The 26,992-nt window shown below is 43.2% G+C and overlaps 1 protein-coding gene across 3 annotated transcripts; it reads left to right on the forward strand.

The window, feature by feature from the left end:
• The first annotated feature begins 2,750 nt into the window (after positions 1 to 2,750).
• Positions 2,751 to 25,596, forward strand: TXNL1 (thioredoxin like 1). Of its 3 annotated transcripts, XM_083403164.1 has the most exons (9): positions 2,751 to 3,142; positions 9,917 to 10,013; positions 12,271 to 12,444; positions 15,273 to 15,395; positions 15,619 to 15,688; positions 16,635 to 16,807; positions 18,329 to 18,433; positions 23,133 to 23,181; positions 25,331 to 25,596. In XM_083403164.1, exons 1-8 carry the CDS (start codon positions 2,937 to 2,939, stop codon positions 23,160 to 23,162), a joined length of 978 nt encoding a protein of 325 aa, XP_083259290.1. In that variant the 5' UTR covers positions 2,751 to 2,936; the 3' UTR covers positions 23,163 to 23,181; positions 25,331 to 25,596. The 3 variants fall into 3 exon arrangements, with proteins under 3 accessions (XP_083259290.1, XP_083259289.1, XP_083259291.1); XM_083403163.1 differs by lacking the exon at positions 23,133 to 23,181; XM_083403165.1 differs by lacking the exons at positions 23,133 to 23,181; positions 25,331 to 25,596 and adding an exon at positions 21,656 to 22,898.
• Positions 25,597 to 26,992: the final 1,396 nt, after the last annotated feature.

Consider the following 26,992-nt stretch of genomic DNA (forward strand, 5'->3'; position numbering starts at 1 on the left):
GGGGGGAGGCCTCGTTGCCCTGGAGACGGAGCAGCGACCCGGCCCCCGGCGCGCTTCCCTGCGGCCCTCGCCTGGCGCTGCGCGGGGAGATGCGCGCGGTGGGTGCAGAGGGTGCGGGGTTTAAGGCAGCAGGAGGAATACATGGGGGCGAATGCGTGCAAATCACGCAGGAGGTGTGCTAGTTTTGTTGCAAAAGGCGCTCAGTCGGGGGGCTTAACTCTTCCTCCTGCCCAGGTAAACCTGCGAAGTGTTGCAGCCTTATCATCATCATTATTTATTAAATGTATCTGTCGCCTTTCTTCCCCATTTGCAAAACTAACAAAAACAATAACCTCCCCCCCCCCCAATCATAGTATCGGAAGTTTTGGAAAGGGACCCTGAGGGTCCTCTAGTCCAGCCCCCTAAGAATTGGTCTCTGCTTGTGTCAAATGTACTGCGGTGACTACATTATTACATGAGCACTGTTCCACAGCGTTTGATATTTTCATTTACATACATTCATTCGAAATAAGATGGGTTCTATATCCTCCCACCACGCTGACGAAGAATTCTACGAAACAGTAGTCAATATCCGGGATCACTGTTCAGTGTTGGACATCATATTTGCTGAATACACAAAGCTTCACAGCTTATCTTTCATCGTACAAAGTCTGGTACCTCGCTTCATTTAAAGATTTTCAGATACTTTGAGACTAAAGATTTCATTTTGTACCTGTTATGGTTTGAAGGAATTCTGTAAAGATTGTCTATTGCGTATGTACATGGTCATTGTGTTGCCTGGACATTGCTGACGTTCTCTTTGCAACACAGGGGTTTGTTTGGTTACTTCCTGTGGATCACAGCAGCGAGGCCAAGCAACGTGTCCGGGCAGCTCAGGACCTCCATTCACACAGGGTTGCGCCCCAAGGAAGTCATTCACTTCACCCCCAAAGGCACACTCATCCATTGTCTCCCAACAGAGGGATGGCACTTCAGGCAAAATACAGGACAGTGTGGGACAGTTGGGGGAGGGGGCAAATTTTTTTCTCCATTTGGTGCTGAAATGACTTCAAAGCAATCCATTACAATCTACTGCAGAGTAACAGGATGGCCCCAGTGGAATTCGTCTCTCACACACGTGGGCATAGCCAGGATTTTTGTTAGGAAGGGGCAGGCCTTTTGTTAGAGGGGGACAGAACCTCCGTTTGCTATGTATTTTTATTATTATTATTGATTGTGGGGGGCAACTGCAGCTACCTGCCCCCCCCCCCTTGGCTATGCCCATGCACAAAGACACACACGCATGCAGACACACATACACATGAATTTGTAAATCTTGTCTGTGCTTGGCTACCCAGACTTTAAATACATGACATTTCACACACCCTTTCAAATACATGTATTTGGAGAGGATCCCTAATTTGGCAGTGTGTGAGAGAAAGACCTGAAATGCAGGACTGCAGTTAAGTGCTAATCAGCTCTGTTCAAGTTCAGTAGGTCATCTAAGTGATGCATAGGTTTGTGGCCCCTCCAGATGTTCCACTTTATTTTGCGTTCATAATGATTTGTGTTTGTGATGCTATAGGGAGGTCACACTTTCTATACTGTCTACAGAAGTTTTTGAGGCGGTCCCACTCCTAAGCCCACAAATGTTCAGTGCGAGTGGGTGACTCATGAATGGCGCTTAAGTCAATTACAACCGCCTTGGCCCATGGATTTCTGTGGGACCTTGGTGTCATTGCAACCTTATGTGCATTTACTTTGGATGACCTCAATAAGCAGCGATTTAAAAACAAAAAAAGCCACACAACAACACACAACTCTGCAAGGCTATGCTAGTGAATCGGTTAGATCCATAAATCCCTCGATTTGACCAGCAGCCTATCCCTACACTGCAGGCAGTTGGACTGGATGACCCTTGGGATTCCTTCCAACTCTACAAATTATACGATTCTAGTTCATAATTTTCGGGATGGGAGGTGAAATATACTCGGAGTGGAGTGTGGATTTCATGCTCTTTATTCAGCTCATAGTAGCGAGGAATGAATGTTCCCCCAAAATATCTGCTTTATATACATTATTTACGCAATGGGCCACACGTGATTGGCTAATTCCGGGATTCTCCTGTAGGCCCAATCAGGTTGCGGATTCACTTCCACCTGGAGCTGGATTTGGTGGCTCCTGCGGACCAATCAGACTGCTGCATTCTGGATCCTATTGTTCTAGGACCAATCAGACTGCTGCATTTTGGATCCTATTCAACTCAGTACATAACAGTAGGTTGTCGGGTATGCACAGAACCGGAACCAATGAAGCCGCCCAAGCTCCCCACACTTCCGCGAGCCCTGAACTACGACGGCTACCCTGAAAAGCCAATCACTTCCGCCCGCAAAGGTCACCAAGCTGAAACGGCAAGGCTTGCCAACCAATAGCGCTGCTCCCCGAAGCCGGAGGTCGCACTTTGCCCTTCTCCAAGATGTCACCGGCGGAGTCAAGCAGGTAAACCCATAGAGGTGGAACCACAACAAAAAAGTCACCCACCGACGTAAGCACTACTACCGGCGCAAGCCCGAACTCTTTTTGTTATTCCCAGTGCAGAAGACGAAGCAGCATCGTGTGCGTGTGTAAGGGGGGGGGGGGAGAGGAGGCGGAAGGTTTATACCATAGAGTCGTCAAAGCCTAGAGCGCCAAACAGAGACTCGTGACCGGAGCCTTAAGGGTGGATGTGGAGTTCAGCATCGAGACATCGCCTAGAGCGCCCAACAGAGACTTTCGACCAATGGCGGCTTTCGCCCGTTGGTTAAGTCTTTCAACCGGAAGTGTGAGCCGCCGACCCCTCCCCTCTCCCTCGGCGCGTGAACCTGGATGAACTCTCAGCCGAGGGTGCCTGAGAGGAGGAGGAGGAAGGCGGAAGAAAGTTATGACCGGGGCCGTGTGCGCCTGCGCGGGAGCGGTGCATGCTGGGCGCGGCCGGCCAGCCTCTCGCCCCGCCCTGCCCGCGCTCCTTTTCTTCCCGCGGTGACTTTGCACTTACTGGGCGGGTTGTTGCTGCCGCCGCCGCCAGGATGGTCGGGGTGAAGGTGATCGCCAACGACGCGGACTTCCAGAGCGAGCTCAGCGCCGCCGGCTCCCGGCTAGTCGTGGCCAAGTTCACGATGAGAGGGTGAGTAGGCAGGGCCCCTTCGGGGACCCTTCGCGCGTTCACACGAGCGGACACGCACACGTGTACGGCTCCCTCTCTGAGGGAAAGGAGGCTCTTCTCCTCCTCCCCCCCCCCAGCCCCTCACAAGGGGACGGGAAAGACGTTATCCCCATTCTATCACCACATTCAGGGTTTAGTTTAACGCAGAGCTGTATCGCTCCGAGGTTCTGCCTGTTTATGGGATGTTATTTGGATTTTTTTTGGGGGGGGGTTGTTGCTGCTGGCTTTCTGTATCTTTATTTTAGGTTTCCCTGCGATTCCTGTAGGAAATTGCTCGGTCCGGTTTCGCATTTAAAAAAAAAACAACTTTTTTGTTTTTTGGCTACTTTTTGCTACGTTGTAGCTATGTATTTTTTTCGTTTTAAGCCGCCTTGAGCATGGTTTGATGGAGGCATACAAATAAATATGTAGGCATGTATTTGTTTTATTTGTTCCGTAAGGTGTATACGCTGCTTAATTAAAAAACAAAATTTCAAAGCAGTTTACAAGAAAGATAAGACGCTAAAACCCAGGGAATTATTTTTTAACAACATACAAAAGTTAAAACACTGAAATAAATAACAGTTAATTTGACTTTCTAAGCTTGCTCATTCATATTATTTAAAAGGCAAATATATTAATATATTAATCAGTTGTGATGAATTCAGTGACATGGGCAGCTAACATGCCTCCCCCCTGGGATCTGAAGCAAAATTGACTATATACTGTATATGGTTCCTTTTTCTTTGCATAGCAAATGATTTCTTTTCCTAAGCACACAATCTTATAAGTAAGGCCCATTCAGGTCACTGGGACTCACTCATAGGTAAGTGGGTCACAAAGTTGCAGCAGGAGGGTGTGACAGTAGAGAAAGCATATTGTCCATTACAAACGGTGAGAATAGATCTTGAGGTAGGGGCAGATGTACTTTAGGGTTGTTTTGTTTTGTGACTAGACACTGGAGGTGCACCAACTGGAGCTAAGTGCGAAGTAGTGGCTGGAAGCGGCATAACAGTTTTAACATTAAGGCTCAAAGTGCCTTTCAGTGCATGTTCAGCCCAGTAATTCATTTTATTTCCAGAAGTTTCATTGCAACCAAGTTCATTGCAAGTTCTCCTGTTGTCCATATATTGGGAGGACAGTTCTCTCTTGCCCACTTTCCTGACGAGATCTGAATTGAACAAGAAGCCATTGATATATTCTGATTTTTGTGTGCGTCTGATTTCACTAGTCTCGCCAATTATCACACTTCTTTAATTTTTAATCCACTTTCTAAAAGAACATAATGAAGCAACAGGTTCAGAAGCAGGAAGAAGCCCTATTTGAATATGGTGTTCAGCGTCAACAAGTGAGACTTCTGTGGGATAGTCCTCCCAACTTGAACCTTCAGGGCTACTTCACATGTTACAAACTTTGTGTTGGGAACAGTGTGCAGCCTGCCTTTACATAGTCACTGTTACCTCATGTGTTGCAAGCACATGGACGTGTAGGAAGCTTGCCACCATCACAGCCGAGTTGTGTGACAGCAAGTAAGCAGCATGTAATTTCCTGTGCAAAACCAAATTTTTTGTGGCATGACCCAGATAGGGAGCAGTTGGGGATGAAGGGAGAGGGAACAGGTTTTCAAAGCTGCCTACCCCAATAAGCACATAGTTGAAATGGCATTCACTGTCATTGTTTTATTTACTCTGCCTTTTAGGGCAAGTCCTCCCAAGCCCCTATAGCAATAAAAATGCAGCCATTGAACAAACAGCATAAAGCAGACAAAACAATCTCTAGGGGTCCAGCAATAGTATCAGTACAAAGACTTGGCAGAATTTTTAAAGAGACCTTCTGGTTTGCTTAAGCCTTCAAGAGGGAGGGCTAAGCAGTGCTTTTGGGTGACAGGATTTCCACAGAGTGATATCTTTACATCTGCTTGGCTCTGCTTCAGAGTTATAGCCTGAGCTGTTGTTTCTCTGTAGAGTCATCATCATTCCCCAGATTCGTTACTACAACTTTGTCTTTCTCTGGGAACTAAACCCACACCCTAATTTGGGTTTCAGTGATATCCTGTGACTAATTGCTGTACTTCCTGCTTTGGAAAGGAATGCTCCTTTTGCAGTGAGTAGGAGAGAAAATTGCAGTACGCATCATGGTAAACCATAGTTATCACTAACTTGGAAAGTGGAGAAATAAGCAGTATATATGCACAAGCGTAGAGGAGGACCATGTGTGTTTGGAGGAGTTACCAGTTACTAAACTACAGTTTGGCAATTAGAAATAAGACACTTGAATAGATCTGATTCATTAAGTTGATGTGATGGTATAGAACAGTACACACCCCAAGGTTGTCAGTTTGGTTGGGATTATAACATCACACAGGGTAGTCTAAGGACTGGGAAATGTTCTTTGATATGGGAAAACTAAGTGAAAAGGGAGCGCAAACAAGTATGGTCCCGAGGAAGCAAGGAATGAAGGCGCTGTAAAGGATGCGGGTGGTGCTGTGGGTTAAACCACAGAGCCTAGGGCTTGCCGATCAGAAGGTCGGCGGTTCGAATCCCCTTGACGGGGTGAGCTCCCGTTGTTCAGCCCCTGCTCCTGCCAACCTAGCAGTTCAAAAGCACAACGTTCAAGTAGATAAATAGGTGGGATACCTTCTGGTGGGAAGGTAAATGGCATTTCCATGCGCTGCTCTGGTTCGCCAGAAGCGGCTTAGTCATGCTGGCCACATGACCCGGAAGCTGTACGCCGGTTCCCACGGCCAGTAAAGCGAGATGAGCACCGAAACCCCAGAGTCGACTGCGACTGGACCTAACAGTCAGGGGTCCCTTTACCTTTACCTTTTAAAGGACCTGAAACAAAACATCACATATGACCCATTGACAGAAGTGGGATCCGCTGTGCGTTACAAAGAAGGAGCATATGGGCAATTGGTTTGCTAGGCCCACTCTAGACCTTGTCATGGCAAGTTGGGCAGTTGTGGTTTCTGCTATTGTTGCAACTAGAGCCAAGCCAATCATCATTGATGTGTGTGAGTTAGAGAAAGCGTCACTTATTTATTTAAACCAGCCAACTAACTGTTGGGTTGCAGATTTCTATTCATTTAATGCTTGTTCATTTGCTGGCAGTCTATGTAACAGGCAGAAGGGAATAGCAGGTATTACTGGGTGGATCAGTCAGGGTGGGGCAACTTCAGTAGGACCCGAAGAAATAATATCACTAGTATGTCTACTGTCACTGGTACCGGATGTATTTCTGAACAGCTGAAGACGGTAGCCCTGTAATAAGTTTTGGAAAGTTGTAAGGTGCCATGTGCTTGCACCTAATCTTAACTGGGATTGAACCTTATCAGAACACATTTGGTACCAGCATGAGAACAAGCTAACCAGCAATAGTAGTGGTTAGCTGAGCATTATTGGCCATGTGAGAGAGCTAATTTTTTCAGTTTTAAAAATTGGTAAGGTGGACTGAAAGTATGGCTAAACTGGTAGCTAGGGTCTGAATTTGCCTCATGCTGGTACTTTTTACTATTCACTAGATTTTGATTGGACTTGTAGAAATATTGTTTTGTTGCCCCACATTTCATCTTGAAATTACTGGAGGTATCTGTTGGCTTCTAATCAGTTTTTAAATGAAAATAGGATAGAGCTACTAGTGAAATGGTCACCTGCTATTTGATGATATTAGGCCACAGTCAGATTTTGTAAGGAGCCAAGAAGATGGTGGTACCCAGCTTCCTTTGCTGAATCATCATATCCTCTGATAGTGAAGGTATGGAGGAAGGTTTGCCCTTTCTCCCTACCATAGCCATGGTGTCTTGTGCTATCCCTTGGGGTCGTCAACAAGGTCCAGCATGAACTTTTGTATCTCTTGACAGTTGCTTATGTTAGCTACATCATAATACCTTGGCCTTCATAATGGTTAACTCTATTAAAGTACTTGGCCATTATTCGATGGTGATTGTCTGGTTAAATAACAACAACAACAATTTATTATTTATACCCCGCCCGTCTGACTGGGTTTCCCCAGCCACTCTAGGTGGTTTACAGCACACACGAAATTGTAAAACATCAGACATTTAAAATTTCCCAATTAGCCTTCAGCTAACTTTTTTTGTGTGTGTCAGATGTCTAACCCTCCACTGAAATATGCTATCTTGTTTTTCACTGGGACCCGTTCTGTTGTGACTACAGCACTAGATTTCCATTTATCAGTATAGTTCTGTCCTCCCTGATTCCACTATGTAAATAAGTGCCAACTCACAGAATACTTCTGTCTTGCCTACAATAAGGTCTAGAGGGAGAAGCCAGAATTGTGATCAAGCCCTTTAAAGATTGAGAATTTGTCCTAAATCCCCTTATTAACTCATGTGAGGTTTTCTGAGTTGTCTCTTTGGTTATGCCCTATTGCAGTATTGAACTGTTGCGATTGGTAATTTTCGGTAGCAAAGTCATTCTCTCTGCAGTCAGCTTTTACTGTGGAAAATCAGTAGGACATCATTGGTGTCATCTACTGGCAGAGAAGCTGTTGACAAACATACTGAAAATGACTAAGCTTATTATCCTGACCTACAAAGGTCTGTATAGCAGAGAGACCTAGTAGTTTGGGGTAATTGAAATTCTCTAATGCTGCTAGCAATAAGCTTTAAACACAGACGTAAGTGCTAGGTGTAACCAAATTGCCCCTTTCCCAAATAATGGTTTGGATCCTTGAGCAGAGAGAAAGTCATTGTAAATAAGGAATGAAAGGTGGGGGAGAAGTGATGGTTCCGTATTGCTTTTTCTGCTGATGGGAGAACATATTTTGCTCAAGCAGTGTTTTCCGTAGAATTCTCTTCCCACGCCAGTCAGTTTGATAAGAGGCCTTTGGGACAGACTGAGGTATTTCAAGGTCAGTGTAATTGTGCATTTTGCTGATTTGCTTTGTTGATGGATGGTTTCATTTTTAATGTTATTACTATGTATTTTTACATAGCCTGTAACTATACTGGTGAATAGATGAAGAGCGGATTCAAAGTTGATTAAGCAATAAACAAATAAAATTGTGTTCTTGTCTAATTATTGAAGCTTCTTGTGATGTTTTTATTGCACTACTTTTACCTTTCTCCCTCCTTGTAATGGATAGATTAGAACATAGTCATATCTCTTTGCTGACTTCAGGGAAGGGGGAAGTTACAATTTTCCTCTTTTTTTAGTCAGGTGCGTGGCTGTGCACAGTTGTTTGTATTCAGGAATGTGAAGTAGGAACATAAAATATTGGAATGGTGTTTATGGATCCCCCACCTTGGCAGCTGCCAGCATAAAAATAATTTCCCTTACTCTTGAGTTATCAATGTTTTGATTAGGGTCTGGGGAGACCAGAAGCAATATAAGTCTTTCGCACTCTTTCTGCTTTCCTCTGAAGGAGGGTGGAAGATGAGCCATCCACTCTTCCCTCCCGCTGAATCCTCTGTGCAAATCGAATGACTTTGGGAGGAGAGGGAGGGAATTGGTGCCATTCACAAATAATGGATTGCTCAGTTAAGTGGAGCCAAAATCTGTGGCTCCTTGACACTGGAAATGTGAACCTAACATGGAGAGAAATATTTAATACTTGTTCCCACAATAAATCAGAGATGCTGTGTTGGTGTTAATGTGCATGCAAAATGGGCCAGAGAAAAAGTCGTATGTGGGGGGTGTGAGAGAGAAGATGCAAATTGCCACAACTCCTTTCCTATGCTTGCTTTTGTAAGTCTTGGAATGAAGCAAAAGGTGCTGTGTTGTACTCTCCATAGAGCAATATATTTTAATAAGCAAGAATTATTACATCACTAGAAAGCTGGATGTTTACTTACAGCTTGGGGAGTATTCTTTATGAGAACCATTAAGTTCTCACGGTTTTCTAGTTACCTATAGTCCCTGAGCACTGTGGAGTACACAAATTATGAGATGTGTTTCTAATGCCAAGCTTCGAGACAGTTTTCTACGAAAGGGCGATCGCTGTGGGATTGCAATTGAGTAGAAAAGGATTTTGCTTTACATAGGCTAACCTGTATGCCTTCATTATGCATTTTGCTGAGAAATGATGATGTAGTCAAGTTGGCTTGAAAAAGTGTTGGATATCAATCTCCTCGGTCTGAAGCTAGATGTTTTGGGGATTGCATGCAGCCAGTGCCAAAAGCAGAAGCCCTGCATCTCCTCTAGGGCTGGGCGATATAGCAATAGTCCATATCGTGGTATCGGTTTCATAATTTTTGACTTTGCAATATAGCACAAATCATGATGTGTGTGTGTATGCTATGCAAAAATCACAATGTGGGAAAAACTGTGAAGCCAGCCAGTGCCTCTACATAGCTCAATCCTTATTTCAGACATTGTAATATATCAGTATATCACAATGTTTAGCTGGTGATATATCACAGAGTTGAAAACCAGTTATCTCCCAGCCCTAATCTCCTTCCCTGTAACATCTAGCAAGCTAAAACACATGTTGTGACGAGGTGGGAATGAAACTTAGAATACTGCTATCAGCAGCCAAAGAAAACGGGAGAGAAAGCTAGGTGCATAATGGTGGTTTATTTTACACCCCACTTGCCTTCAGCAGAGCTTGATGGATCTCGCTTCATAGTACTGGAAGGAAGAAGAGATGGCAGTCTGAGGGTTGCTGTTCTCAGTACCAGCCGAACAATCTCTGTTATCCTTAGCTTTAGCCTACTTTACCATGTGAATCCCAAGGGGTCTGCAGTTACCTAAGTGGACGTGCTGATGTGTGTTGTCCTTTTCTTCCCCCTGACAGATGTGGCCCATGTTTAAGGATAGCCCCTGCTTTCAACGCTCTGAGCAATAAATATCCCCAAGCGACATTTTTAGAAGTTGATGTGCATCAATGCCAGGTGAGTAGTGGTTGTGTATGTGTGCATGAGCATGTGTCAGTGAACAAGATTTAACTCCTACAGGTGTATTTTTTGGATATGTGGGATATAAATGCAGCCCAGAAATAAAATAAATATTTAAAACATTTTTTTCTAGAAGCCTGTTGACAATCACCTACCTCAGAGGAGGAATAGGCTGTAGATTGTCCTCTAAAAGGCAAGATTGGCATTTATCAGGAGCAGAATGCCATGTAAATGTGTAAGCGTTAAGTTTTATAAACCTACTGCTGCTCATGTTATTATTGGCAAGAATTTGAGTTATATGTTGGTAGAGTTTAAGTTTGCTGCTGTGGGTGGAGGTACATTCAGCTGTAGACAGATCTATCCATGATAACCATTTTAAGTCGGTGGTTCAAAACAAGCAAGCTGTCATGTGATGGATGCAATGATCCCATGGTAAATTGGGTCATTTAAATTTTATTTTTTTACTTGAATGTTGTGGTTACATTTATCTGTAGTCTACCAGTTTGCATATACCAATGTTTGAATCAAATATTGGCCAGATAAAATGAACGCCTGGGGCTTTCTCCTAACTCTCTTGATTTCTCCACTGAGATGCAGACAAGATGACATAAATATTACTCAGATTGTATTGCCAAATTTGGAAAAAACTTTTGTAATACAGAGTTGACAGAGCTGGATCCAGAAGGGACCCTCAAACAGCGAAGCTGCTCGTTCAGGGGGAGTGCAACCCCACCCAGGGCAGGCAATTGCCCGATTTCTCAGGCACAGAAACTACTTACCCACAGAGTCTCCATATTGCCAGGATTCAAGCTTGTGCTGCCTCTCCTAATTCAGATCTTTTTAGAGTACGACACAAATCTTAAATAATCAATATTACGAGGATTAGGAATAGAAAGTTCTGCTGAGGTGATATTTTATGATGTGTGACTGCAGTGGATAGAAAGGTTCAATTCAGCTGGCCCTTTGAATGACTCCGTTTAAACCCTCTGCAAGCAACGCTAACGTTTTTCAGCTATTAACTTGAAGCCTGGTAGTATTTAACGTCAAATTCTGGTTTCCTAGTGTTGTATAATTTGGCTACTTGGAACGTTTTTGGTTTGTTCTTTCTGGTATGGACGTTAAATTCATCCAATAAAAGGCTTTTTAATTATGCAGAACTATTGTTGGCATTTAACAATGCAAGTTGTACCATAAGGCTTATATTATTAAATTTAAGCCATTAAAAAGCTGTTGTTCATTCGCTCTTTTATGAACTAGCAGTATCTTGGGCACATAGTAATAGGAGTCTTATCCTTATTCTCAGTACAGTTATAAAACTTTGGAAAATATCATTTGGTGCAGTTTAATATCGGGTGGTTTTAACTTAGTGCACGGAGTCTGAAAAAACTTGTGAGTGGTCTTCGAAGCAAAATTTTAAAAAAGAATGTGGCAATACAGTGTTCTTTCCCTAGTTGTGCAGGAGAAAGCTGGCTCTAATAGTCCTTGGCTAAGGCTTAAGCCTATATCTCATCTCATGTGCAAAAACAAGATTATATATATAGGGATCCTGGCCACATCTAAAAGTGCATGGAAAGATAGTAATAGGATTATAATGCGCTTCACTTTTGTAAGGGGAAGACATTCGGAGAGCTTTTAAGGGTCTTCTTTGTCTTTCAACAGTGGATATGTGACTCCTGCTTGTCAACTCTTTCACAGTGCTTTCAAAACTGCTGCAAAATTTGACACTTGGCCAGTTCAGATGTAAACTATGTGGCTTAATAAATCATGGCTTATTAAGAATTAGTGTTTCCCTTTGCTCCTCCCTTCCACATCATCTTCATTGTTCCTATCAGGGTTTATTAAATTGAGATCATTATGTCTGAACCAGCCCAATGGCTCAATTCAGGCACCATGTCTAACGATGGCTTGAGCTTACAAATAATATACAACAGGCAAACAGTGTTTTAGCATGCACAGAAGTGCTCTATCGCGGCGCTCTACTTACATACTTTTTGGGGTGCGAACGACACCCTGAAACGGATCACGTTCAGTAGAGGTACCACTATATTAAAAAGTCATCATGAAAACCTTTTTCTCTGTTGGGGAACAACATAGAAAATTGTATTTCCAATTAGCACTATTTTTGCATGTAAGCAGCAAACATGCTGCTGCTGATGATGATTATGTGGATGACCTGGGATGATTGGTACTCTTTTGTTCATTAAATACTAACATCTTGCTACACATTGCTAACCATTGACTTCTCCAATACTAGGGAACAGCTGCAACCAATAATATATCGGCAACCCCAACGTTTCTTTTCTTCCGGAGCAAAGTGCGCATTGACCAGTATCAAGGTGCCGACGCCGCTGGATTGGAAGAGAAAATCAAACAGCACCTAGAAAATGATCCTGGAAATAACGAGGATGCCGATATTCCAAAAGGATATGTATGTATATATTATCTGGATACTATTCTAGTGGATTATTATCTGCACAGTATTAAAAGATTTGCATTTGAAAGGATCCAGAGGATCAGGGTGGAGCTTCCATGCAGGTGCAAAAGCTCTTTGCATGATCTGGGACTTCGGAGGGTCCCCTTTCCACTGCAGTCCCTCCTTGCTCTCCTCCTCCCCTTAAATAATGCCTTTGGAAGTTAGAACTTCACCTCCATCCTGGGCAGCCTCTGTTGCATCAGGAGGGAGGGAGAGATTCAGAATGTATTGATGCATTTGAATGTTAAGAGTACTTTTTGAATCCTGGCTCAGATTATAGAATTTTGAATTTCTCTCTTTCTCCATCCCTCCACCCCATCTCTCTCTCTCTCTCTCTCTCTCTCTCTCTCTCTCTCTCTCGCACTCTCTTTCTCTCTCTCTCTAACGCAAACACACTGAGCTCTTTCTGTTACTGCTCTTACTGCACATGCAAAGTCTTTATAGCTGGTGCTCACAACAGGCCTCTTGTCTAGCAGCTGTGGAAAGGGGAAATGTTATGTTGGGGATTATTAGGAAGAGGATTGAAAATAAAACTGGTGATAACATAATACCTTTATATGAACATATGGTGCTTATGCAGAACTGCATACAGTTCCGGTAGCCGAACAGGTTATTGAAGACCTGGAAAATGTTCAAAAAAAGGGTACTAAAATGTGTAATGCTGTTTGGTGTCTAGGGAGCACATAACCCTCAAAATACAAATCCCCTTTCAGGTGGTTTAAAAAAAACCTCCACATTCTCCTGGTTATGGATTCTGCCCTGCAGAGCTGGAAACAGTTTTCCCCAAGGCACAGGAAAAGCAAAAGTGGTCAAATCCACAGCAAGTCCACATAGCTATTGGGATCAGCCAAAATGTCTTAAATCATGTGCAGGTGTTTTGAGTTCTCCAGAACTTTTAATTGGGGCAGGATCCTACACTAAGCAGTGGAGGGGAGAGGAGTTTTAAAACCTTTTAGTCCAGATCTTGAAGTCTTGAGACCAGAATTTCTAATCATCTTTTTGTCAAACACCACCTTCAAGGTTTTGCCTTGACTTAAGAGAAGATAACTGTCGGCAGATTTTTAAAAAAAAAAAAAAAATCTTTCCTTGTTGAGGTTTTACCTTGGGGCTCCTGAATGTTGCAAATCAGGGCTTGTCTGACAGCTGGAGTGACACGTACATGTAAATGAGAACCTTAATGTGACAAAACACTTGACTGGAGCTGTCATCTTCATGACAGTTTCTGAGCATCATTTGATATAATATTCCTCTTAAAAGGGGTCAGCTTTTGCATCCTGCCCAAAATATTAATACAACCCCTGACAGAGTACAGCGTTTTATATTTCAGCCAAGTGCCTGCGCAGCTAATAGTTCAGTAGCTCAATAAAAGCACACCCAGCTGCTGCAGTTCTGTGATGGTTTGTTTTCCAAATTAGCAAATGCAATCCATTAGACCTTGCTGGGAAACTGTATGTGCTAACCTAGAATTATGTTAAATGCAAGAATGCATCTCTTTTGAGATGTTAAGTACTTTAAATTCACAGCTAAACAGACGCAATCCCTGCTACCCAGTTTACCTTTTCAGCTGAATCTTTTTCCTGTAAATAACCCCGTGAATATAGGCCACTTGCATTTTCACTAGTTCAGAGTTACAAATGTTGTCTGTACCGCTGTGTTCATTGCGTCTAGTGTGAATGCAAACAGTTAAGCAAATAGTTAAATGTAATAAGCAGTTGTAGCAGCTTTGACTTCCAACGAGGCATGCAGTTCCATCTTTTGATGTGGCATTTGCTTCTAAAGCTTTTCAAAACTGTCCTGAAGGACACAGAAGTGAAGGATTGCAGAATTATACTTGGACTGTCTTTTCAATTAGGTAAATAGATTTTCGCTCCTTTGGTGTTTATATTTGTTTTTATTATTTCAAGTGTTCTGTTTCTAAACTGCCGTCTTGCCAAAGCACTCATTGTAATTTACAACACGAAATAACAACATACAGCAGCCTTCTCCAACCAGGTGCCCACCGGGTGCTTTGGGATACAACTCCCATTCCAGCCAGCATGGCTAATGGTCAGGAATGGTTGGAGTTGTCCAATATATGTGGAGGGCGCCAGGTTTAGGATAAGGGATGAGAAAACAGGGCAGGTAAGAGAGAGAAGGGATGATCAATCTGTATGGAAAAATAAGTGCCACTTGGTTTTGCATGGTTTTTTGTTGTTGTTGTTTAGTCATTTAGTAGTGTCCGACTCTTCGTGACCCCATGGACCAGAGCACGCCTGGTACTCCTGTCTTCCCCTTCCTCCCGCACTTTGGTCAAACTCATGCTGGTAGCTTCAAGAACACTATCCAACCATCTTGTCCTCTGTCGTCCCCTTCTCCTTGTGCCCTCCATCTTTCCCAACATCAGGGTCTTTTCCAGGGAGTCTTCTCTTCTCATGAGGTGGCCAAAGTATTGGAGCCTCAGCTTCAGGATCTGTCCTTCCAGTGAGCACTCAGGGCTGATTTCCTTAAGAATGGATGCGTTTGATCTTCTTGCAGTCCATGGGACTCTCAAGAGTCTCCTCCAGCACCATAATTCAAAAGCATCAATTCTTTGGCGATCAGCCTTCTTGATGGTCCAGCTCTCACTTCCATACATCCCTACTGGGAAAACCATAGCTTTTACTATACAGACCTTTGTTGGCAAGGTGATGTCACTGCTTTTTAAGATGCTGTCTAGGTTTATCATTGCATGTTTATCCCCCTGTAAATGTCTTACAAATGTATAGCCCAGCCAGGTGATCATTGTCACTTTCTTTTACTTCTAGATGGATTTGATGCCATTTGTTAATAAAGCTGGCTGTGAATGCCTTAATGAAAGTGATGAACACGGGTTTGATAACTGTTTACGTAAAGACTCTACCTTCCTGGAATCAGACTGTGACGAACAGGTATTTTGCCTTCCAGAGAATATTGCATTATACTATCAAAAGGACAAAGGTGTTCTTTTCGCTAGAATAGTGCTTTCAATTGTATGCATGTTTAAAATCTGGGGTCTAAGTTGGTGGTGGCCATCTGGGAAAGAGTAGCATTCTAAATCCATGTGCAGTAATGCTGTGGGTCAATGCATTTGAGATCCCTCTTAGATTTTTTCCCCTTTTGCTCTCTCCACAGCTGCTTATTACGGTAGCTTTTAATCAGCCTGTCAAGCTTTATTCTATGAAGTTTCAAGGGCCTGATAATGGTGAGTAAAAGGATTTCCTCTTTCAAGAGAAGCCATCTATGCATGCAGCCGCTGTTGATTTTCAAAATACAAAGCACAAGACACAGGTTCCTTGCCTGTGGCCCTGTTCTCTTGCTCCTAAGTCTTAAAGTCTGTACCTGACCATCAAGCACATTGCCGCCATACCATCAAGCTTCCGTAAATGCACCACCGGCAGTGCAGAACTTTGCAAAACAAACTGGCTACTCCGGTTTTGAGACCACTGGTATATTTCCAAGAATCTGCATTTACGAAATTATGTGTTGTGTCACTTTTGTCAGGTGACATAGCTACCTTTTGGTATCATTGTTCTGAAGACCGTTGTTTGCTAATAATGTTAATTTCTATTGCACCTGTTTTAGTTGGGTGTGGTACATATATTGAAATGAAGGCATGAGCTCTTCCCTGAAAAGGCTAGGGACACACTCCTCAGCAATAAGAATGGAGTCTTGGCAAGTCCAGTTAACTTTTTTCCCAGCTGAGGTTGGAATTGTGCTATGTGTAGTCACTTTAATGCTTTAGCCTGCTAAGGGTGAACTTTTGAATGCTCCCCATAACATGTAAAAGCCATACAGCCTGTAGCAACCTTCTCCAGCTTCCATCATCCCTGACCATTGACCATGGTGGCTTGGGCTGATGGGAATTGAAAGTCCTACAACTTCTGGAGACTGGAGAAGACTGGTCAGTAGTGTTAAGTGCAGCCCTTACTAACTAAGTAAAGTTATAAAATTTAAGCGAGTGATGAGCTTGCTTCTGATAGAAGGTTCTTTGCCTCGGGGTGCAGATTGGACATCATAATTTGCCTGTCTCTTTTCTTCTGAATCTACATAATTTTCGTACACAGAACAACTTTAAAATACTGTCAAGTATATGAGATCATGTTTTGAGGGTTTTTAAAAGAGTCAGTGGCATTTTTTAAAAATCACAGGTCAAGGTCCAAAGTATATAAAAGTGTTTATCAACCTCCCTCGATCAATGGATTTTGAAGAGGCAGAAAGAAGCGAACCTACTCAGGCCCTGGAGTTAACGCCAGATGATATCAAAGAAGACAGTATTATCCAACTCCGCTATGTAAAGTTTCAGAATGTTAACAGTGTAACTGTGAGTATAAGCCTTTGAATTCGTTCCTGGTTAACAGAATCCTGTGACATTACAAAAGGCCGACTCCAAAGCATGGTAGATCCGCCAATAACTTTTGCCACTTCCACCATAGTTTTAATGCAATGAAGCCCAGCTATGTTCCCCCCCCCCCTTGCCTCTTAATAACAATAATAATAATAATAATATATCTTTATTGTCATTGCCCCCTTCGGGGACAACGAAATTACTTGACTGCTCCATAAAAACACTAATTAAACAATACAGTATGGTACAGCAAGGGAGATTAGTTGACTTTCAAAGTCCGGGCTTCCCATTCAGGGCCGAGATCGCTCTGGAGAAGAAGCTGTTCTTAAGACGGCTCGTTCTTGTCTTCATCGTCCTGTATCTCCGTCCCGACGGCAAAAGCTCGAAGAGACAGTGACCAGGATGTGATGGATCTTTTACTATGTCCAGTAAAAGATACAGCAACTGCTAGGGATGGGAGCCTGGAATATTCAGGCTTGCCAGACCCAGCTCCTGTCAAGCTTGAGAGAGAGGAGAGCAAAGTGAAGATGGGTCTGGGCAGACAAAATCACTCCTTTGCAAGCAGCAGCAAAAATCCCTTTTGTTTCGTAGACTAGTAAGAAAACCTGATTCAGTCCCATACAACCCATTTTCACCTGTTGTTTCCAAGAGGCTTATTTGAAGGTCTAGCTTTTTACCTTGATATCTACTTGTTACTTTGACTTGATTGTATTAATACAGTGGTACTAGTTTTATAAACCTAATCCATTCCTGAAGTCCGTTCTTAAACCAAATCCATTCTTAAACCAAGGCGCGCTTTCCCTAATGAGGCCTCCCACCGCTGGTTCCCTTCCACTGTTCGGCTTCTGTTCGTAGACCGAGGCAAAGTTTGCAAATCAGAACACTACTTCCAGTTTTTCAGAGTTTGTAAACCGAATACAGTAGTTCATAAACAAGACTGTTCGTAAACCGAGGTACCACTGTACTCATCACTAGTTCCCCCAATACCTTCCCCCAAACTCTTATCTGGCCCTTCAACAGAGGTTGGGAAGGAGGCAGGGATCTCCTTTATTTGCACTGAGGGTTTCAGGAGGTCAGGATCGGCAGGATTCTTCTCACGCTTACTTTTTTCGAACCTCGGTGCAAATGTAGGCTCAGAGGACGGATTGCTTACTAATTGGGCATCCTTCTCACCAGATGGCCAAGGGCACTTGACCCCAGCAAGCTTAGAAGTGGATTTGGTGAATAGTAGTGTAACTCACTCTTCTGGCCAGAAGGTGGTGACATCCTTTAACTGCCTGGTTCAAGCTCCACCGTGGACTTGAATCCTATAATTTACTTAATACAACCCAAACATTTTCCATTAACAAAATGGGGTAACAAAAAGGGGTAGACTAGTCAGCCCTGTCCCATGTTCCCTTCCCTTTGCTTTTCCCTGAACTTCAAATAAGTTGACTATTTTGTGGGCTATTGGATCCTCCACATCATGTAACTCAGTAGTGATCTTTTCCATTTCAGTTATTTGTCCAGTCCAATCAAGGTGATGAGGAAACGACGAGAATTTCATATTTCACATTTATTGGAACACCAGTCCAAGCAACAAACATGAATGATTTTAAGCGGGTATGTTCAAATCTGTCTTTTAAATTGGAGACTGGATTGCAGTTTTTAAAAGCTGCAAGGGAGAGTGTTAGCTGAACAGCTCCCCATAATTGTGAGTTCTGACTCTTCAAAGGTCTTCCATTCCCACTACAACTGATGTAGCCTTTTCGCTTTAAAAAAAATGAAGAGTGAAATTTGTCTTGGATATTCTGCCTTTGATTTTTATGAAGTGTCCAAAGAATGCACGGTTGCTTTAAAACGTTTGCAGAGCCAAATGACCTCTTAAGCCAGGGTTTTCCAGAATTGATTGCTTTATCTCCAAGAGGCCAGGGTTAAGACGAGAGGGAGAAGACACCTGTGGCATATAGCCTACTTTTCTATGGTAGTGAATATGGAACCATGTTCAGAAAAATACGAAAACCAACAGAAAACATATGTCTTCATGCATAATGTTATTCTGCCTCCAATTCTGTAATGGCAGAATATAAGAAGCTCTGCTGGACAGTAGCAATAGAGTATATAAAAAGTCAGCAACACAACTGGAAGGATAAGAGAAATTGTGATTCATGTTAGTCCTTTGATCTTTAGACGCCCTGCTTCGGTACTCTATCGTTTCTGAGCCTTTCCCAACCTGGTGTTTTCCAGATGTTTTCAACTAGACCTTCCACCACCCTTGACCATTGGCCATGCCTCATGGGTCTGGTAGGAGTTATAGATCAAAGCCTCTATAGGACACTGTATTGAGGAGGCTGCTATAAAGGGTAGCAGTCTGTTTCACCCCCAGATTCTTAGCTTGCGCTGCAAACCCACAGGTGTGATAAATAATACTGGGCTGACAACAAGTGTTGTCAACTACCTAAAAGGCAATGTTGCAAGGCAGAGGAAAGTGGGCCTCACCTTGTTAATCAATTAGCCTATACCAGATGTGGAGAACCTTTGGGCTTCCAAATGCTTCTGAACTAGAACTCCTTCCAGCCCCAGCAAGCATGGCCCAGTGCTGTAGTTGAGCAACATCTGGCGGGCCAAAGATTCCCCACACCCACTCTGCATAGTGCAATTTAGATGAGGCTTTTGAAAGGAAACAAGATGTGATAGGGGCATTTTGGGGAATCCCTGACTTAAGAAGTGCATTTCAATATTGCAAATGTGCATGGTATTTTGTATGCAGACATGTTCGGAGCGAAGGAAACTCTTTTTCACAGAAAACTTGATCATTTGTCTCAAGTGATCAAGGTTGACTTGAGTTGCTGTGCATTGCCCACAAAAAAACTTCTTAAGTGTTTGTGGTGTGTTTTAGTCTTCATGTTTGTCTGCCCGGTAAATATTCTATACTCCATGTCAGGACCATTGAAAGAGCTTTTTCAGATACTGGGCAAAAGTAGGAGAAATGTGTTGGCATTAGGTGTTCTGGGTACTGTAAGACAGAGCACAATAATAGAATAGAAGAGCTTTGAGTAGCCAGTAGAAGAACAGATACAATGGAAAGCAGGGCTCTTGTACTTTTCATAGGTGTGTGGAAGTAATAGATTTTATTGGATGCAGCTTGCCATGCAAGAGAAAGAAAACCTGCACCTACTAAAATTATTACTTCTATGTATCCTAAAAAGCAAGAGCCTTGTCCTTATGACAGTAGAATTATCTGTCTAATCACTAACAGTGCAATTCTATATGTGTCCACTCACAACATCCTGTAGATTTCAATTCAGGAGAACTGTATAGGATTGCACCCTAAATCGTTGTAGTGAAAAATAATATATGTTGCTTATCTAAACTGTGGTTTTTATGTGCACATACTGAGATAAATTGGGGTGTTAATGGTCCATTATTGAATAAACAATATTGAATATTTAAAGTTAGGTTTTGCAAGTTAATCCAGAGTTTAAAGGCAGGGATGGAACTAAATCCGGATTTTTAAAAGAGGTACATTCCTTTTTAGCGACTTAAGTTAAATGTGCATTGGAAAAGAAGGGGCTGCTGCTGCTTCTGCAAAGTGTTGCCCAGCATTCTTCCACGGAAAACTCATTTCTCTAGACAAGCCTGTCTTACTGGATGAGCTAGCTTGCCTGGAGTGTTCCTGGTGTGGCCCCCTCACCTTGCTTCAGCAGTGGTGGCATCTATGTCTCTGAGGATGGAGGCCTGATGCTATTGCTGAGAAGATAGACCTAGCAGAGAAGTATCTGTCGTTATTGGTGCTGTGATGGTGGAAGAGGAGCTGAGAGAGCTCTCTGAATCGAAAGTGGTGACTAACGACTGAGGAATACTCCTGGGAATGGTGACTAGATGAGAAGCCATTGGAGGCCAGACAGAGCCATCAGGCTGCCATTTTTCCCTCCAGCCGTAGAGATACGCAACACTACGATATAGCTTAGCATCTATACGTAGAAGATCTGAATTGCCTCCAAAGGTCCAGAGCAAAAGCTTGGCCACATGGCATGCATGAAAAGTCGGGACAGGGAACATCAGACCCAGGGGTCATTTTGTGGCTCTCCACATCATTCTGTGTTCAACTTGAGAATGGGGCACCTTGGAAAATGCAAGACCAGCTTTATCATATCAATAACGTAATGGAAGGACTTTGACTTACAGATGTATTCAGAATAGCAAGGAAAACTGATACTTTATACTGATACTTTATTCCTCCTCCCCATAGAGGATTGTGAGTTCTATAACTTCTCCAAACTTCTGCCCCCCTCAAAATAGCTTCCCTTGCTAATATCTCTTAAGGTCCTAACTTCTCCCTTCAAGCTTTAATTGGAACGTAGAGCAGACTAAAAGGCATCTGAAAGTATGACTTAAATTACACTGCCTGAAGTAACACCTAAGGGCTTTCATTTTTATTGTTGTAAGTTCTTCCATTGCTACCATAGTACTAAGTGAAGTCTGGGAATGCTTTGCTTGCTGCATGTGTTGCTCAAACTTTGCAGGCTTAAAATGCAGAGACGTGCGCGGGAAGACAGAGAGAGGGAGAACAATCTTTGCTGCTTAGGTTAGAGTAAGGCTTGGCATGACCTTTTGCGTTTGCATAGATTTCATTGCTAATGTCAGATGTTGGGTTAAGTCCCTATTGGGGGGGGGGGCAATAGAGCTCCTGCCACTCCCTTTAGCTTGGAGGACATCCAGGGTGTGCAATCGCATGAGATACGCAGCCAGCTTTTCTGTGGCATGGCGCTTCCATCCCTCCCTGTTCACTTCCTACGGATTTTCCTTTGCTTCATTGTAACGCTCTGTTTCATTACTTTTCAGCATTTCCCTGGCCCAAAGAAATAAAAATGCAGAAGATTTCTGTTTCTTAAATGGTCTTTCCTCACACCGCCCCTTTCCCCTGCTCCTTCCGCTCATCTAGCATCTGCCTTCTCCTTTCCATCGCTTGGGGCACCATCACATCCTGCTCTGCAACTGTTTTCCTGGGTCTCTTTGCTTTTTTTTTATCCCTCTTTCTCATGGACTTCTTTTTGTTTTTAATATACCATTTTTTTAATATATATATTAAAAAATCTTCTTTTGCACACTGTTTTTGTCCTGCCCACCCCAAAAAACCATCTCATTCTGTTACTAGATGCTTCAGAAATTCACCTGACAGCACATTATTTGCACCTGTGCATCTTTGCATTCTGTATTCACTGTGAGTAATGGAGTTCGAAGAGGTCTGCTGTGCTCTCAACTGCAACTCTGGTCTGGGTGACCTGTGGCTAAAGTTTTCCTGATAGGGATTTTTTTCCAGCTCCTGCACTTGCCTTGAAGACTCTTCAAGGCAAGGAGGTTTTTCAGTCTCTCAAGGTTGAGCTGCCCTCTAATAACTTACATGAAGCTGCCTCAAACAGAATCACCATGGGGCCTTCTTAGGCCGGTGTTGGTTGTCCGCTCTTGCACCAGCTCTCTGAGATAATCGTGCAGAGAAGATCCAGGCACTGAAACGGCGATGCTACGTGTTAACCATGTGCTTTGTCACATGTGTCATGGGCTCCCTCCAAGGCAACCTGTGCCCTACATCCCTGTAATCTGGACCCATGGTTCAATTTGCTGAGAGCCAGTTTTGCAACCGTGTGTTTTGAAATACGATGCAGCAGCTGGTGCGAAAACTGAATGGGATGGTCCATCTTAGGGTTCACACTGCCGCTTCAAAAATGATTGAGCAATTTAGATCTTATCTGTGGTGGACACATTCAAGTGAAGTAATGAAAAATGAGGTGGTATCTCGGCTAGAGTACAGCAGTGGTGAATGCTGCCTTATCAATGCTGCCTTCTTAATCTAATGAGGAAGAGTGAGCCCATTTCCTTGTTGAAAGAATCCTGCATTGTACATCCCCGTATTCTTCTGCCATTCGTCATCTGGAAATGCATTGCGTTCTGTGGCATGAGGACAGTATACGGCTAAAAGATGTATTGTAGCAAAATTGGGCAGGGTTATAGGGCATAAATCTGCCCACTTTTGAGTGTACAGCCAGTGTACAAGTTAATCCTTAACCGAATAAAGCAGTCAAGGGACCTCAAGTCACCCACCTGAGTGAAATCTGCCCCTTATGGAGAATGAATTTTTATGTGAAGTGCACAGATAATAAGAAGCAGAAAGTGTGCGAGGAATAATGAAGTATTTCAAGAGGCGTTGCTCTGTTGTGTTTGAATTACCTTATTAGTCTCATGGTTGGAAATTGTTGGTGTAAAGTTGGGGGTTATAAATATGCTAACGAAACGTCAATATCAAAAATATTTAATTTTTCAGGTAATACACATGGGGCACTTGAGCATTTGAGCATTTCCCCCTCTGAATGGTATAGATGCATACAATTATTATTTTTTAATGGTTGCTCCACCTCTGCTAACATTATAATTGTCTAATTTCTGGGTGTAGCTGCTTAATCCAAACCTGTAGCGCAATGCTTTAAGCGCTACCGAAGAATAAACATTTCTCTCTCGCCTTTCTTGGATTTAGTTTGCCTGTTTATAACATGCTTAATTAAATCTTAATTTGGTTGGTTGTGCGTGTTTTTTCACTCAGTGTTGTTTTGTGAGATAATAATCCTACATTGGCCTCTGCATTTGAGAATCAATTATCTGCATGTCACTATGTAGAACGATCCTTATCCCGCAAGGGTAGGCTAGCCTTAAGTTCCACCCCCTTGAAAGGGTGGAGCCATCATGACTTAAAGTGTGACTTCCCATAGTATTGACCAGCCTTCCCCAACTTGATGCCCTCCATATATTTTGGACTATAACTTCCATCAGCCCTTGCCATCGTCCCATCATCATCTTGATGACTAGAACTGGTGGGAGTTGGGGTCCACCACATCTGGAGGGCACCAGCTTGGGGAAGGGTCTCTTGACCATGAGCTGAGATCCTTGATATCACTGGTGGCTTATAGATGTTGCACTTGAGAGTCTATCATCATCATCTGAACTGTGTGCTATTTTTTTAAAAGAAGAAGAAAGAAAATGCCTTCTTAAATGCACAATACTGTATGCTAAGTGAGACCTGTAGAATTAATATAAGCAGCACACCTGCCAAGGAGTTGCTAGCATCCCTCTCAGCCAAACACAAGAATGTTTACTATGGGATAGATCTGAAACAGTTTATTTTCTCTTCCTCAGCCTGATCCGCTGAAACAGTCTGCAGCAATAAAAAGTCCACATGTATTTTGTCGCTAGCATGATAACCAAGGACTGTATCTTATGTTCCCTTTCAGTGCAAGGGCTCTTGTGCAGCAACATTTCACTGGTTCAAAACATTTTGTCCATGGAACAAGTCGTGCCTCTAAATGGCTTTAACTTAGCACTACATTTGATACAACCCCAAGGGTTCATACTTTGCTTACACAGAAACCTGTTACTTGCTTTCAAATGTAATTTTGTTCCCCTTGCAACACAAAAAAGAAAATGGATTTATAGGTAGACCGCATACCAGATGGAAGGCATGTCTGCTTAGTTTGCATTGTGATACTAAGACCTTGCAGAACTTACTGATTTAAGTGAAACTTCTTTCCAATGCGTAACCTCCTAACAATGCATACTCAGAAGTGACTCTACATTATTTCAATTACTGCCTGTAAGTATGCTTAGGCTTAAGGGCAGAGAAACTGATTCCATTGCTCTCTGAGCTGCTGCATTCCTGCATTCCCAGGAGGAAAACTTGGGGCATCAAACCACTGTATGTGCCACCAGTAGGAAATGCTGTGAAAGTTAGGAGGTGCATTGTGAGTTTGCACACTGGTAATGACAGCGTATGCTGTTCCGGCCATTTTCACGCCAGATCCCACCCTGCTGCCTTAGAATTCAGTGCACAGAGACCCCATCATTCCAGAAATCTAGTCAATATTGACAAGTTGCCTCTCCCTGCAGTGGACGTGTTGCATACTTGACAGATTTATTTCTGGTGGGCCAGCTCAGGTAGACCCGACACAGCAATACCTTTACATCATGGCTTACTCAGCCTACTCTGGGCTCCATGACATTATAGGACATTTAGAGATAGTGGTTTAGCTGTAAGCATCTGAACGTGAACACAAGTAGGCAAGTTTCTTGGATGGCCCCCCTACCCTAGGCAGTTCAACTTCGGTATGAACATGTAGGGATTGCATTGCAGTCAGTAGTTGAATAAGACCTTGCTTTATTGGCTGAGTGCATACTAAGTTATCCCATTTGATCCTCTGATCATTTTATTACTGGCTAAATCTGGTTTGCAAGAGGCACAGGGAACTGGTGACATTCCAGAAGTTGGCTCATCAGCCCCAGCCACTCAAGGGTGGCGAAAGTTGCAATCTAGCAAGAACTAGAGGCCAGAAGTTCCCTGTCGCTGGTTTACACAAGATCCCTTTTCCACTGGGGCTAGAATGCATGTTGGGGAGTCTCTAGAAGACTTGCTTTTTGGAATCCGTTCCCCTTTTTATTTGCCTAAGTTCTAACTCCACTTTTCTCTTTTCTCAGGTCGTAGGCAAGAAAGGAGAGAGCCACTAAAGTATGAGGAAAATGCTGGGAAGGGCCTTATTTACAATCAACATGGGATCTTCACATTTATTTCTAGCTCCTGGGAAATTGCTTGACCGTAGCCAGAGAGACTGTCAGTCTGTTCCACTATAATACCATTACAAATAAATCACTGCATTTTTGTTAATACAGGATTTCACTAAAAAGTGTTTTCTGTTGTAATCTTGGGTCATAAATTTGTAAATAAAATCCATTAATTTTGCCAAGTTGTTTAGTGCAAGATTTGCTGTATTACTTTGAAGGTGGAAACTGGACTCGGGCCTCCTCTAATTTAAATATATATCTTTTGCCGAAAATGTTTAAATAACCCTTCATTTTCCCAGTCTCTGTTTTTAGAGATGGTTTTTATTCCAGGCGATTGAGGCATATTGGTTCGTCTGAATTCTCGGCACACTTCCGTAGATCTTTGTCAACTGTCTGTCAAAGTACCTTGTCTGTCAAAGTACCTTGCTTGGAAAACAAAGGATTTCAGGGTGTGGGGCCAAGGCCCCTTTGACCCCTTCCCAAGGTGACCTGCCAACAAATCCCATTGACACAAGGGCTTCTCTGCAGGTGGCAATTCCAAGGCTAGGTGGCCACAGATTTGGCCGAGGGATTTCCAGTTGCCAACCCTTATCAGGTTTAATAATAGATGCATTTGTCCCGGTTCTTGTATTGAACTATACATGTTCACTGAAAAAGGCCTGAAGGATCTCTAACATGTTTTACACAAAGACTGGCTTTGCTGCTGCAGCAGCATCCTATACCTCTTAGCTTATGCAAAGCTCTCTGGTTGTGCTCTCTTCCTCAGACGAGTTTCCTATCTCCTTGTTTGCCAATAAATTGGCTTTCCTGAATTTGTAGCAATCTTCAGATCAAATCACGTCTATTGTGCCTCTCAACTGGTGTTATTCAGAGACCCTTCTGTGGTTCTGTTGCATGAGAGCAAGAGGTATTGGTGGTGCTTTCTATGCCGGAGGGGGGTTGGGGGGGGGAGTCCTCAAATCAGATGGGTGGCATGCTAGAAACATCATTAGTGCTCAAAACTTCTATGGTGATTCCTTTTTTGTGAACCGTCCTTGGCCAAGGGAGTTCCAATACAGTTCCAGTTTCTCGTGCTTTGTAGCAAATTTAAATCTAGATGTCAAAGTGAGCAGATCCTGGAGCAACGTTTAGCATAGTAATGCCCCATAAAAGGTAAAGGGACCCCTGACCATTAGGTCCAGTCGTGACCGACTCTGGGGTTGCGGCGCTCATCTCGCTTTACTGGCCAAGGGAGCTGGCATACAGCTTCTAGGTCATGTGGCCAGCATGATTAAGCTGCTTCTGGCGAACCAGAGCAGCGCACAGAAACGCCGTTTACCTTCCCCCCAGGAGCGGTACCTATTTATCTACTTGCACTTTGACATGCTTTCGAACTGCTAGGTTGGCAGGAGCAGGGACCGAGCAATGGGAGCTCACCCCATTGCGGGGATTCGAACCGCCGACCTTCTGATTGGCAAGTCCTAGGCTCTATGGTTTAACCCACAGCGCCACCCGCGTCCCTAGTGCATTGTAATGCCCCATACCTACCCACTATATCACCTCATAGTGAGGTAAGATGCACAGGGCAATAACCAACAT

The sequence above is a fragment of the Podarcis tiliguerta genome (assembly GCF_965153285.1).
Source record: "Podarcis tiliguerta genome assembly, chromosome: 11".
Lineage (NCBI taxonomy): Eukaryota > Metazoa > Chordata > Lepidosauria > Squamata > Lacertidae > Podarcis > Podarcis tiliguerta.

Excerpts from the sequence above, each read along its gene's own strand:
- TXNL1 (XM_083403164.1), top strand. The coding sequence starts at position 2,937 with ATGCTGGGCGCGGCCGGCCAGCCTCTCGCCCCGCCCTGCCCGCGCTCC. Across the intron at positions 15,689-16,634 it reads GTTTCAAGGGCCTGATAATG|GTCAAGGTCCAAAGTATATA; the intron begins GTGAGTAAAAGG and ends TAAAAATCACAG. Across the intron at positions 18,434-23,132 it reads ACATGAATGATTTTAAGCGG|GTAATACACATGGGGCACTT; the intron begins GTATGTTCAAAT and ends TTAATTTTTCAG.